The sequence below is a fragment of the Phocoena sinus genome, chromosome 9, assembly GCF_008692025.1.
Source record: "Phocoena sinus isolate mPhoSin1 chromosome 9, mPhoSin1.pri, whole genome shotgun sequence".
NCBI classification, from domain to species: Eukaryota; Metazoa; Chordata; class Mammalia; order Artiodactyla; family Phocoenidae; genus Phocoena; species Phocoena sinus.
In genome coordinates this window covers 98,327,336-98,339,889 of record NC_045771.1, presented here as the reverse complement: position 1 = coordinate 98,339,889, position 12,554 = coordinate 98,327,336, and the positions used below count along the sequence as shown (strand labels likewise).

At 51.9% G+C, this 12,554-nt stretch overlaps 1 protein-coding gene across 1 annotated transcript; it reads left to right on the top strand.

Moving 5' to 3' along the window:
* Positions 1-264: 264 nt before the first annotated feature.
* IGFBP3 (insulin like growth factor binding protein 3) lies at positions 265-8,221 on the top strand. Its single transcript, XM_032643215.1, has 5 exons — positions 265-803; positions 3,599-3,825; positions 4,455-4,574; positions 5,601-5,737; positions 6,784-8,221. The coding sequence occupies exons 1-4, from the start codon at positions 395-397 to the stop codon at positions 5,724-5,726; spliced, it is 882 nt and encodes a 293-aa protein (XP_032499106.1). The 5' UTR covers positions 265-394; the 3' UTR covers positions 5,727-5,737; positions 6,784-8,221.
* Positions 8,222-12,554: the final 4,333 nt, after the last annotated feature.

The following is a 12,554-nucleotide window of genomic DNA, read 5'->3' as shown; positions in this document are numbered from 1 at the left end:
GCCGAGTTCCCGGGAACCGAGGGGTTCCGGGGTGGGGGGGTGTGGGGGGGCGCCGGGCATGAGCGAGCGAAGCAGGTGCGCGGACGGCCGCGCGCTACGCGCCCCCGCACTCGGCCAGGCCGCACAGGGCGAGGCGCGGGCCCGGGGATCCGGGTCCGCGCCGGCCCGCCCCCGCCCCCCTCCCCGCAGACGGCGCGCCGTTCCGGGGCGTGTCCTCGGCCACCCGGCTTCTATATAGTGGCTGGCGCACCCAGGCCGCCCAGATGCTAGCGCAGCGGCTCCGCACTGAGGGTTGGACCCTTCCTGCCACGCTCCCACATCCTCGCGCCGCTCGCTGTCGCCCCGTCCCCGCGTCCCCCGGCCAGCCCAGCATCGGGTCCCCGCGGCGGGTGCCATGCTGAGGGCGCGCCCCGCGCTCTGGACTGCGGCTCTGACCGCGCTGGCATTTCTCCACGGGCCGCCAGCGGCACGGGCCGGCGCGGGCGCTGCGGGCACCGGCCCAGTGGTGCGCTGCGAGCCGTGCGACGCGCGTGCCCTGGCCCAGTGCGCGCCGCCTCCCCCTGCGCCCCCGTGCGCCGAGCTTGTGCGCGAGCCGGGCTGTGGCTGCTGCCTGACGTGCGCGCTGCGCGAGGGTCAGCCTTGCGGCGTCTACACCGAGCGCTGCGGCTCCGGCCTCCGCTGCCAGCCGCCGCCCGGCGAGCCGCGCCCGCTACAAGCGCTGCTGGACGGCCGCGGGATCTGCGCCAACGCCAGCGCCGCCAGCCGCCTGCGCGCCTACCTGCTGCCCGCAACGCCCGCGCCAGGTGAGCTACCCACGCCAGGTGCGCCGCCGAAGCGCACCCCTCGGCCAAGGCCAAAGGTGGTACCTCTGTGGAGACTTCGCTGCTGTTCTCACCGCAAGGGTTGTAACTGGGGAAGCTGAAGCCCCGCGAGGCGAGGGCGCTCGCCTGGGGGACCCTCCGCAACCGGCCCTCTACTCGCTCCGTTCTTTGAGTGCAGAGTTCTTGTAAATTGTAAAGCGCTTTCGGCGAAAGTGGGTTATAGATTTCCTGGGCAGGGAGGGAGCGGATGCCGAGGTTAACGGTCAATGGAGAGATCCTGGACGGAGGAGATTCTCAAACCATTCATGCCGGCGCCGCGCCGAAACGGGGGCGCGTACTGTGCGGCCCAATTCCGTACCGCGACTTCTGTTTCCCACGAACGAAGAGCGAGCGTGTCCATGCCGAGCATGCTTGCGGGGCCGGGGGCGCAGGGAATGGGCCAGGGCGGATTTGGACGGGGAAGGTGGTCAGGCACGTCGAGGGAAATGGTAGCTGGCTTTCAAAATACTGAATTACACAGACTTACGGTTTGCAAAGCAGTTTCAGGCCCGGGGGTGTCCCAGAAGCAGCGAGGTGGGAACCGGGTCGGACAACCTGACGTTCAGAAAGAAATGACTCTGGAGTTGGCAGGTGTTCCTCTAAATTTCAAGCACGCTTAGCCAGCCTCACTCAGGTATGTGAATGAACTTACCGCGTCGCTGAAGGCTAGGAGATAAAGCCCTCACCTCCAGCCACCTGCTGGACAGGCCACCGTGGGCTAGCCCCCATCTGGGGCTAGCAGGATGGAAATCCCCTTATAATTTCCTTACCTGCAGATTTCCACTCCCAGGTGAGGCTATTTCCTTTCAGGCCTCGTGGAAAGGTAAAGTTACAACTGCCTGAAACACACACTGGCTCCAGTAGACTGGTTAGAATTGCTGGATGCATTTGTCTCTCAGAAGTTTTTACAGATGTTGTAACTTTTGGCTAGACTTTAATGGGAATTAAGATTACTGTCGTAGTAGCTCCATAGTATAGGTTGATGGGGTTTATTATAAAATTACGGAAAGATCTAAGTGACTTCTAAAATCCACTTGGGGGGGTACATTTAAATAACAGGCAAACGTTTAAGAAAATTATCTGTGGTGTAAATGGAACGGTTTTCTTTTCCTCTCTCAGCAGGCATTAGAAAGAAACCAAGGAAGTTTAAGAAATTACTCAGAGTTCTTGGAAAAGAAATGCAAATATATTCATTTACATATTCTTAGCATCCCCTTTGCCCCAGTACTTCCGTGGAAGAAATAAATAAATAAAACTAAGATGAAAGGAAATTGAAACCAAATTCTACCAATTAAAAACTTACTCTGTCGGCTGTGGGCTGGATAAATTTGTGCTTCCCCAAACACCAGAGCCCTTGGGAACTTTGCAACTTCTCCTCATGGAACTGTTTCTTTTCCCGGGTGATCGAAACCCAGAGAGAACGAGGACTTCCCCCAAACACCCCTGTGAGCGCACCTGCCCGAGATGCCTCCAGGAGAGAGCAGGGCTTCTGCAACAAAAGCAGAGTATCTTTCAGCCCTTCTCAACCCTCCAGAAGCATTCTCCAAGCCAGAGCTAGACATTTGCTCCTCGGAGCCTAGAGCCAGAGGCCTTGGCAGGCTTCCAGGCAGGTGAGCAGGCTGCCACCTTGATGGGCCAGTTCTCGGGAGGGTAGAGAACGGGTCAGCTGGAGCAGTGCGCTTGGCACCCCAGGTGTAGTAGATGCGGTATCAGATAGCGAACTGAGCCCCACCTGGGAGGGGGAGGCATCCTATGACAGTTACCTGGCTGCATAGAACCAGGCAAGAGGAAGGGGCTCCGCACTGGCCCTTCTCCCTTAGCCGGCCCAAGTTCATCCTGGAAAAGGAACAGAGAGCATTCTCCTTCCATACTTCAAATCCCAGTGACGCTGTGGACATTCCAATATCAATAGCAAGTATGTCTTCATTAGTTTGATTACAGTCAGAGATGTGCAGAAGTGGCTTCCTTTTCAGAGTGAAGCTCTTTGGCACAAAGGATTGTTAAGCCTTGTTTGGTGATGTCCTTATCCCATTTGCTCCTATGCAGACAAGGAAGGAAGGACTCACCCAGGATAGTGCCCCAGGATCCGCAGGGTCTGTGCAGACCCTGCACGGACAGTGAGAGACGTGACAGCGAGACCTATGAAACACTACCAGACATGCCTCACGAGTCCAGGGGCCTGAGGCAAAGGCGCTTTGTGGAGAATTCAGTTTCCCCATCTGAGCGCTTTGCCTGGTGGCACTCAGGACGGGCTGGAATCAGAATCCCTGGGGCTTGCTGACTCCCAGGTTTCTGCCATCGCCCCAGCGCTTCTGATTCAGTAGGGCCGGGTGGGGCAGAGGATGTGCTTGTCCACAAGTCCACACGGGGGAGGCCTGCACTGGGGCATCCCTGAGGGATTTCTGAGTGGGCCTCGGAGCCTTCCCTGGCTCGGGTCTGCCCCCTCCTGGTGGAGGATGAGAGGTACTTGAAAGCTGAGAGCATGAAAAGCATTTTTTTTCAGCGGCCCCTACTTTGTAATAGCACGTGTCAGATTTTATTTTTAAGAGGTGCCTTCTTGAGACCAAGGGAGTACCATTCACCACTAGTATTATGGAATAATACTTTATCAAGGTGTTTTTCTAAACTTGGAATTGTTGAATCACATTTCCATTTGGTTCGGACTTGGTCAAAATGGTAAGATTCCGTCGTTAAATGTCAATGACCCTCAAGTCTGTGTCTCCCTTGTGTCTTTCAAGGAAATGGCAGTGAGTCAGAGGAAGGCCACAGCGTGGGGAGCACAGAGAACCAGGCCCTGACCAGCACACACAGGGTGCCCGACTCCAAATTCCACCCCATCCACACCAAGATGGACGTCATCAAGAAAGGACACGCCAAGGACAGCCAGCGCTACAAGGTCGACTATGAGTCTCAGAGCACAGACACGCAGAACTTCTCGTCCGAGTCCAAGCGTGAGACGGAATACGTGAGCGCTTTTCCTTTTGCCGTTGAGGGTGGGGCTGCCCGGCCTGGGCATCTGGAGATCACAGGGTTGCTCTTTACTCAAGAGCCCCGACAGTTATTCCGGTGGTCCTGCTGCTTGAGCAAGCAGCCAAGAGCCCATCCTTACAGAAGGGCTGTTGACCCTCCCCTACGGCAGAGATCTCCTGAGAATCAGTGTATATTGACCCTCCCCTACGGCAGAGATCTCCTGAGAATCAGTGTATATTGACCCTCCCCTATGGCAGAGATCTCCTGAGAATCAGTGTATATTGACCCTCCCCTACGGCAGAGATCTCCTGAGAATCAGTGTATATTGACCCTCCCCTACGGCAGAGATCTCCTGAGAATCTCCAGGCCCCTGCAGGGCAGAGAGGTGTTCTCACAAGAGCTGTTCACGTGGCCTCTGAGTGTCCTGGCCTGTGGGTCCCTGTCCCAGTTCTGTGCCTCGCTCTGCGGAGTCAGAAGAGAGACAGGGAGCCCTGGTTGGCAGCTGCGTGGGAACGGTGACAGCTAAGTCGGGCAGAGACGCTCAGGGGCACGTGGCCGGTTCCCTGGGCGTTAGAGGGTTGTGTCAGACAGGGAGTTCCCAGGTAACCTGAGTTTTCTCCCCAGGGGCCCTGCCGCCGGGAAATGGAGGACACGCTGAACCATCTCAAGTTCCTGAATATGCTCAGCCCCAGGGGTATCCACATTCCCAACTGCGACAAGAAGGGCTTCTACAAGAAAAAGCAGGTGAGCACGGTCTGCACAGCTCCTTTCTCTCCCACCATCCGCTTATGCGGAGGAGAGACCAGCCCTCCACCCAAGTGCTCTGGCTGCCGCCGTTGCTTGCGGTCCCTGCCACATCCAAGACCTCTGAGGGGCTTCCCCTAAATCCCTAAATCCTGGTATCTTCCCGCCGTCCGCTTCTGCCTCCCGGCCCACAGAGCAACGCGAGGCCTCCCTGGAGCCTTTTACTAGCCATAGAGGGACCCAGACACGTTAGCACTGCACCGTGGAGGGATGTTTTTATTAACTATTGTAGAGAATTTCCGAGAAGCCTGACGTGAGGTGCTGTGGCAGGCAGGAGGCTTACCCTGAGGTCCCATGTTGGTCCCTTCCACACCCGTGCCTTCCTGGTGGTGACCAGCTGTAAAGGATCAGATACATTGTTATTTTAAGGCATACTGAGTGTACCTCTGTAGATTTCAGATCACTCTATGGGAGCATCTCAGTGGACTTTCTAATTGGATGACTCCTACCGCAGCATCTACGGAATTAGTCACAGAACACAGGGCCATGTTCAGAGTGTTGGTGGGAGTGGCCTCGATTAGAGGGCCCCATCCTGTTCAGTGGCCACTGGTCTCTTTGCCTTTTCATATATCTCTATCGGTACTTATTCAGCAAACTCACCCTGAGAAGGTACCCGTATACACAGCTTGGGGTGTGCTCTGAAAAACCCAAATGTGACAAGCACAGGGCAGATGGGACATTTTCAGTGCCCCCATTCAGCAGGTAGACCTGTAGGACCAACAGGGGCCAATGTCCACCCCAGCGAGACCCTGAGGGACACAGAACCACCAGGACCCCTGCTTTCTTGGGGCACTCATACCAGCCCAACATGCCCCCAGACACACACTGTGCACACAAGGCCTTCCGCAGCATAGCAGAGGCCGTGCTGGGAAACCATCCTGGGTGCTGACCACCTGCCCCCGTCGTCAGGACCCGCTTGGCGGGGCCTCCCCGGGACTCACTGGATCATTTGTGCTTTGCCCACAGTGCCGCCCTTCCAAAGGCAGGAAGCGGGGCTTCTGCTGGTGCGTGGATAAGTACGGGCAGCCCCTCCCGGGCTTCGACGTGAAGGGGAAAGGGGACGTGCACTGCTACAGCATGGAGAGCAAGTAGACTGCGGCCACGTAAGCCCTGGGCACTGGTGGGATCCGAGGGGGCGCAGGACCCAGCCTGGTGGGAGGGGCATCTATAGATCCCAGGGGCTGGCGACCCAGAAGCGGCACTGGCCTGGAGGACAGACCCACACGAGACAGAGCCCTCAACCCGCCCAAACCAGAGCAGAAAAGAGGGTCTGTGGCCAGCTTGTCTTAGAGATACTTAGCCTCATTTTTTTTTTAACTTTTTATTTTACATTAGTGTATAGTTGATTACCAATGTTGTGTTAGTTTCAGGGGTACAACAGAGTGATTCAGTTAAACATATACATGTATCTGTTCTTTTTCAAATTCTTTTCCCAGTTAGGTTGTTACGTAATATTGAGCAGAGTTCCCCGTGCTCTACAGTAGGTCCTTGTTGGTTATCCATTTTAAATATAGCATTGCCTCATTTTTAAAGAACTTAGAACACTTAAACATTCATACACAACGTAAGATTTCCAAAGTTAAGCTTTTCCCCCGTGAGCCTGATGGTTCATTTATCTTCACATGTAAACTGTTTTCATCCAGAAGAACTTGTTAAAGGAATGTGTTTCTAAAAGACGTGGCTTTTTCTTCCCAGTAAAATACATTATGGCTATTCTGGGAGTCTATGATTAATAGCATGTTAATAAAGTTTATTTAAATCTAACGTGAAAATGAAATTTCAGACCATCACGTGGAAGAATGAAATCATATTTAAAAATCTTTTTTCATACATGAGAGAGCTATTGGGGGGAAAAAGATAAATATATTTCATCGTCTCAAGGCAAATTTAAGTAAACAGAAGAAGCTGTCATTTTTAGTGATAAGTTCTGTCGCCTCGCAAGTTGGAGAAAATAATTATAATTTTAGGGTGATTACGTTAGTGAACACCGTGGGCGTCTCGTGGTGTTCTCTGCTTTGTTAAAAAGTGTGGAATGAGCCTCCACCCTGCCAATTGCCTGGGTATCATGCCTGTGATCCCAGCGTGGGCACCGAGCCCTTTTGATTTGGGGGGAATTATTTCAATACATTCCTTTTTCTTTCTGTTTTAGTTCATGTGGAGCTCAAATATGCCTTATTTTGCACAAAAGACTGCCAAGGACATGATTAGCAGCTGGCTACAGCCTCGATTTCAATTTCTTTTTGTGGTGAATTGATTTTTTTTTTTTTTAAACCAAAGTTTAGAAAGAGATGTTTGAAATGCCTAGTTTTCTTCCAAACGGTGAACTTGGCATCTTTCCACTTTCCAGTAGTCAGTGAAATGCAGTTTGATTCTTCTTGTTGCTTCCTATAAAAATACCTGTAAGCTCAAGCACGGCGTGGCCGTAGCTCACACCAACCTGGAACCCTCCCCACGTGTTTGCCGACGCAGCCAACCCTCCACTTCATGCCTTAGCGACAGTGTTGCTTATGTAGACGCGCGCTTCGTCCCCACATGTAAGATGAGACAAGGCCTCATCGAGAAGAGGAACGCCCTGCCCTCTGATGCCTGCACATCACGACGCACCCACCTGGAGCTACATCTTTGAAGCAAGGGCCGGGGTCCCTGGACCAAGAAGATATTTTATATCTTCAAGGGACCTGCACTGCTTGGAAACTAGTGGAGAGAATAAGATGGAATCTTGCACAAAAAAATAATAATAATAATGACCAAGAATGTTCTAGGGAACTCTGGGAACCTACAAAGGTGGGGATTTCTGACCCTTCTTTGTCAGGCAGCTTCCTGAAGACACAGGCTTTGCTGAGGCCCCATGGGGCAGGGGGGCAGGGTAACAGCCAGGGGCATCACAGATAATAGCCTGGTTCTCCAATGACTGCAGAAAATAGCGTTTTCCCACTCAACAATTCAAGAGCAAGTGTATGCTTGAGGATAAGCTCCTTAAAGACAAAAGAGGTTTATTTTCATCCCTCCCCTTTTGTCCTCCTTGGCACAATGTAAAAAATAATGATTCTATCTAACCTGGAAGACGAATGGCTTGTTGGGGAGCCGGTCAAGGACACTGGGAGAACACAGAGAATCCCCCATGCTTTGCTGCACTTAGACTTCCTTCTTTTCTTTCTAAGTCACACGTACACGCAGAGAGAATACCCTCTTCATGACTGTTCACAGTGTATACGTCATCGTCCAGATATGATAGCACCTATACTAGATAATCCTAGACGAATTGTAAGCAATGCTAGAGAATATAAACACGGCCACGACGGAGGGAGGGGGCTCGTGCACAGGGCGCAGCCGCTCTCCCGGAGGCCACCCTCCAGGTCTGGCAGGAGAGTGAGGAGGGGCCCTCGGCCGCCCCACTGCAGCCTCTGGTTGGATGCACGCTGCACACAGCCCTCCTGGAGAACACAAAGGGATCTCAAGATGTTCTGCCTATCTATTGGCTTTCCTTTATTTTTTTAATTAAGTTTTTGAGAAAAAAAAGGTATTTTTGAAAAGTTCGTCTTGCAATGTATTTATAAATAGTAAATAAAGTTTTTACCATAAAGAAATCCCCTTCCCCTTGTTAGTGACCGGTTCCGGGTTTTGTGTTAACGAAATAACCCAGAGGGCGGTGATGTTCCGACTATAGTCGGAACTTGCCCTGCTTCCATCTCTGGCAAGAGAACCCAAGGAGCCAGCCTGTGGCCTTGCTGGCACCCGTCACGTCTGCAGTAAGCCTCCAGTTCTGGACGGTCCTCCCAGGTTCACCAGCCCCAAGTACCATGAGTCCTCAGCCACCACCCCCCAAGGGCACAAAGAAATGAGTGATCTGGGCTCCCCACTCACCAGGGCCAAGGCCATGCTGTTGCTATGGCAACCCCTTACCAGGGTTCAGCTAGCAAATAAATGCACTGGAAAATTACCAATCGTGGGTACTGAAACGGGGCTTCAGTGATAAGGCAACTTGTCCAAGGCCATTTTCTTATGTGTTCAAAAGTCCTCGAACCCGGGGCTTCCCTGGTGGCGCAGTGGTTGAGAATCTGCCTGCCGATGCAGGGGACATGGGTTTGAGCCCTGGTCTGGGAAGATCCCACATGCCACGGAGCAACTGAGCCCGTGAGCCACAACTACTGAGCCTGCGTGTCTGGAGCCTGTGCTATGCAACAAGAGTGTCCACAATAGTGAGAGGCCCGCGCACCGCGATGAAGAGTGGCCCCCACTTGCCGCAACTGGAGAAAGCCCTCACACAGAAACGAAGACACAACACAGCCAAATATAAATAAATAAATAAATAAAAATTAAAAAAAAAAAAAAAAAAGTCCTCGAACCAACCGTTCCTCTCCAGAAACGTATCCTAAAGGCACAATAGGGGATGTGCCCAGAGAGCACGAGGATATTAAACTGAAATACATCCATAGAAAGGAATATTATGCCACCACTAAAATGTGTTTGATGGTAATAATACAGAAAGATGCTCGTGGTGGGATAAAGAAAGCAAAATGCAATTATGTTGTGCACACACATACACACACGCACACATACACACACACACACATACATATACACACACACATACCCACACATACACACATATACACACACACATACACACACATACACACACATACACACACATACACACACACATACACACACATACACACACACATACCCACACACATACCCACACATACACACACATACACACATACACACACATACCCACACACACATACACACACACACATACACACACACATACACACATACACACACATACACATACACACACATACACACATACACACATATACACACATACATACACATACACACACACAGACACACACATACACACATACACACACCAACACACACATATACACACATACACACATATACATACACACACATACACACATACACACACATACATACCCACACATATACACACACACACACATATACATACACACACACATACACACACACATACACATACACACAAAACCGAACGGAAAGGCACCAAAACGGTAACCTGGTTACACTGTGAATGTCGATAACGTCCTTATTTTATATCTAAATAGTTACGGTTTCAACAACTTCCGTAGTGAACATGAATGGATTCCTTTCTATTTAGAAAAGTAGGCTGCTTCCGTGTGGCAGAGCGGTGGCCCACTGCCCGGGGAGGCATCTGCTTCCAAAGTTGGAGGGGGGTGTCTGATCCCGTGAGCATCTCAGGCTCCCATTCCCACAGCTCGTCTCCACGGCCCAGCCGTACCCCCAAACCTCGGGGGTGGCCTGGCCTCCTCTCCTGGCCCCGCGTTCCACCAGCAGTACGGTCTACGGCTTTGGTCCTGGCATGGTCTGCACGCAGTGAACAGAACACGCAGGATCGCTGCTCTTGTAGAGAAACACAGTAAACGAGGCGAGCCAGTGGGACTCGCGGCCCGTGGGAGACGAGTGTGCGGGAAAACAGAGGGGGGCGCGGAACGTCCAGCGGCGTCCTTGCTTCTGTTTTCCCTACCCTTTGTTACCGACGTGGGTCCCTGGACTCTTTTTTAAGTAATAGAAATTGATAAGAGGCCAGATGAGAAATTCAGGCTGGGGCCCCTGCGGCCGGACAGCGAGTGAGAACAAGTAACCAGTGCCCTTGCTCGCTCCCCAAGGCACGGGGGAGCTGGTCCCTTCAGTGGGGTGAGAGTGGGGGCCGGTGGCGGGGTGGGGCCGGAGGGGTGGCTTCGGTGATGTGCGCACCCCCTTGCTGGTGCTGTGTGCTGGGATCGTGTGCAGCACCCTGCTTTTGCTCCCGGCACCTCAGAAAGGGCGGTTGGTTTGTGGCCTTTTTGTATTTTATTGTTCATACTTGCCCCCCAACCGCGCGTGCGTGCAGTTATGTTTCGTCCCTTACAGTTTCTTCGTATTCTGTTGCTCGAGGAGACGTTTGTGCAGGGGCAAGCACTGCAGCAAAGTGTCCCCGGCCCCAGGTCCCAGCCTGTCTCACTTTCTTCTTTTTTAGTGTACCTCAGCGTCTTTTTAATGGACCCACAACGTCTGTCTCAGGGTAAAACTTATCATAACCTCTTTACCATTCTCAGCATCGGACGTGAGAACCTGTATGCCCCCTTCTTAATATTAAAAAGCCTGCAGCGAATGTTCTTTTGTTGTTGTTGTTGCTGGCGGGGGGAGACATATTTTGGGGTTTTTGTTTAATTTGGAAAAGCTAGTGAAGGAAGGCCTAGCTGAGAGGGAACTGGGGGCAGTGAGGGAGCGGGCCTCCGGAGCCTGAGCGGGGAGCCACCCAGTGTCCCTGTCCGAGGCAGGAGGAGGGGGGTGGATGGGGGGAGATGGAGCTGCAGCCGGAGAGCGGGCAGGTCGGGACCCCAGAGCCCTGGCATTTGTACTGAGTGAATGGGGGGCTGGGAGGCTGCAGACGGGGGTGACCTTGTTGAGCTGTGACAGGCTGGTCCAGCGGCTCCACAGAAGCCAAGGCCTGGGAGGCCTCAACCTGGAGACTGCGGATCAGACCAGCGCTGCCCTGGGGGGCTGAGGTGCGGCCCAGTCAGCGCATATTTTGCAGATATAAGGCGTGGACTGGATGTGAGGGTGAGAAGGTGGACGTAGAACGTCAGGAATGACAGCAAGTCTGAGCACCTAAAGCAGCATTTCCACTGAAGAAGCAAACAGGAGAAGACAGTTTAGGGGCGACTCGGGACCTCTGTACAAGTTCAGGTTGAGAGGCACATCAGACGAGCCCCGGAAACACCGCAGGCACCTCCAGTAAGGTGGCTGTGGATTCCTGAAGGAGAATCTCAAGGTCATTGGAAACAGCGAAGCCCCTGGGAAGACAGACAGCAGCCAAAGATGATTTTAAGGGGGTGAGGCAGGAGGCAGCCGGCAGTGTTGCAGCGTAAACCAAAGGGACAGGCTGCTGTGGCCCTGTCCCCACTAGGGCCCTCAGTACCTGCCCTACACCTACACAGACACCTGGTCCAGGTGTCCTGAGGAGTGAAATCCAGGCAGGGCAGACACTGACAGACGCCAGTGAGAACGTACGAAGTTCAGATTATCCCTTCCAGGTCTCCCTCTCTACACTGGGAAGTGTCCACCAGGAATGTCCTCCCCCAGAGCTCCTCCCTGGCCAGGGGAGGGTAAGAATGACCAGACGCAGACTTCTGGTGCTGGACGCTGTCCATTTGGCCCATCCTTCACCTGCACCTGTGTTCTTGAACTTCAGATGTTGACACAGACCGTCACACATCGTCTGAGAGAGTGGCCAGTACCCTGGGACATTATGAATTCACAGTTGTAACAAAAAGTAAACAAAAAAGTAGATTAGTTTCCTTTGGAAACAGAAATATAACAAGTAGGTTTGAAGAGAAGAGGAAAGGTATTGTATCACTTCAATAAAAACACTGGCCATTCTGTGACCCTTGCAATGCCATATGAATTTTAAAATCAGCTTGTCAGTTTCTACAAAGAAGTCACCGAGATTCTGAAAAGGGCTGTGCTTAACCTGTAGGTCAGTTTAGGGTGTATGGCCATGTTGACAATGTCAAGTCTTCTGATACATGAACATGGCGTGTTTTCCAGTTATTTAGATCTTCTTTAATTTCTTGCAAAAAGATTTTGTAGTTTTCAGAATATAAATTTTGTATTTCTTTCGTTAAATATACTAAGTATTTTATTCTTGACACTGTTGTGAGTGAAATTTTCTTAATTTCATTTTTTGATTATTTACTGCAAGCATATAGAAATACAACTAATTTTTATATATTGAGCTTGTATACTGCAATGTTGTTGTACTCATTTATTAGTTCTAATAGTCTTTTAGTGGATTATTAGAATTTTTTACGTATAAGATCATGTCATCTTCAAACAGATATAGTTCTACTTCTTCCT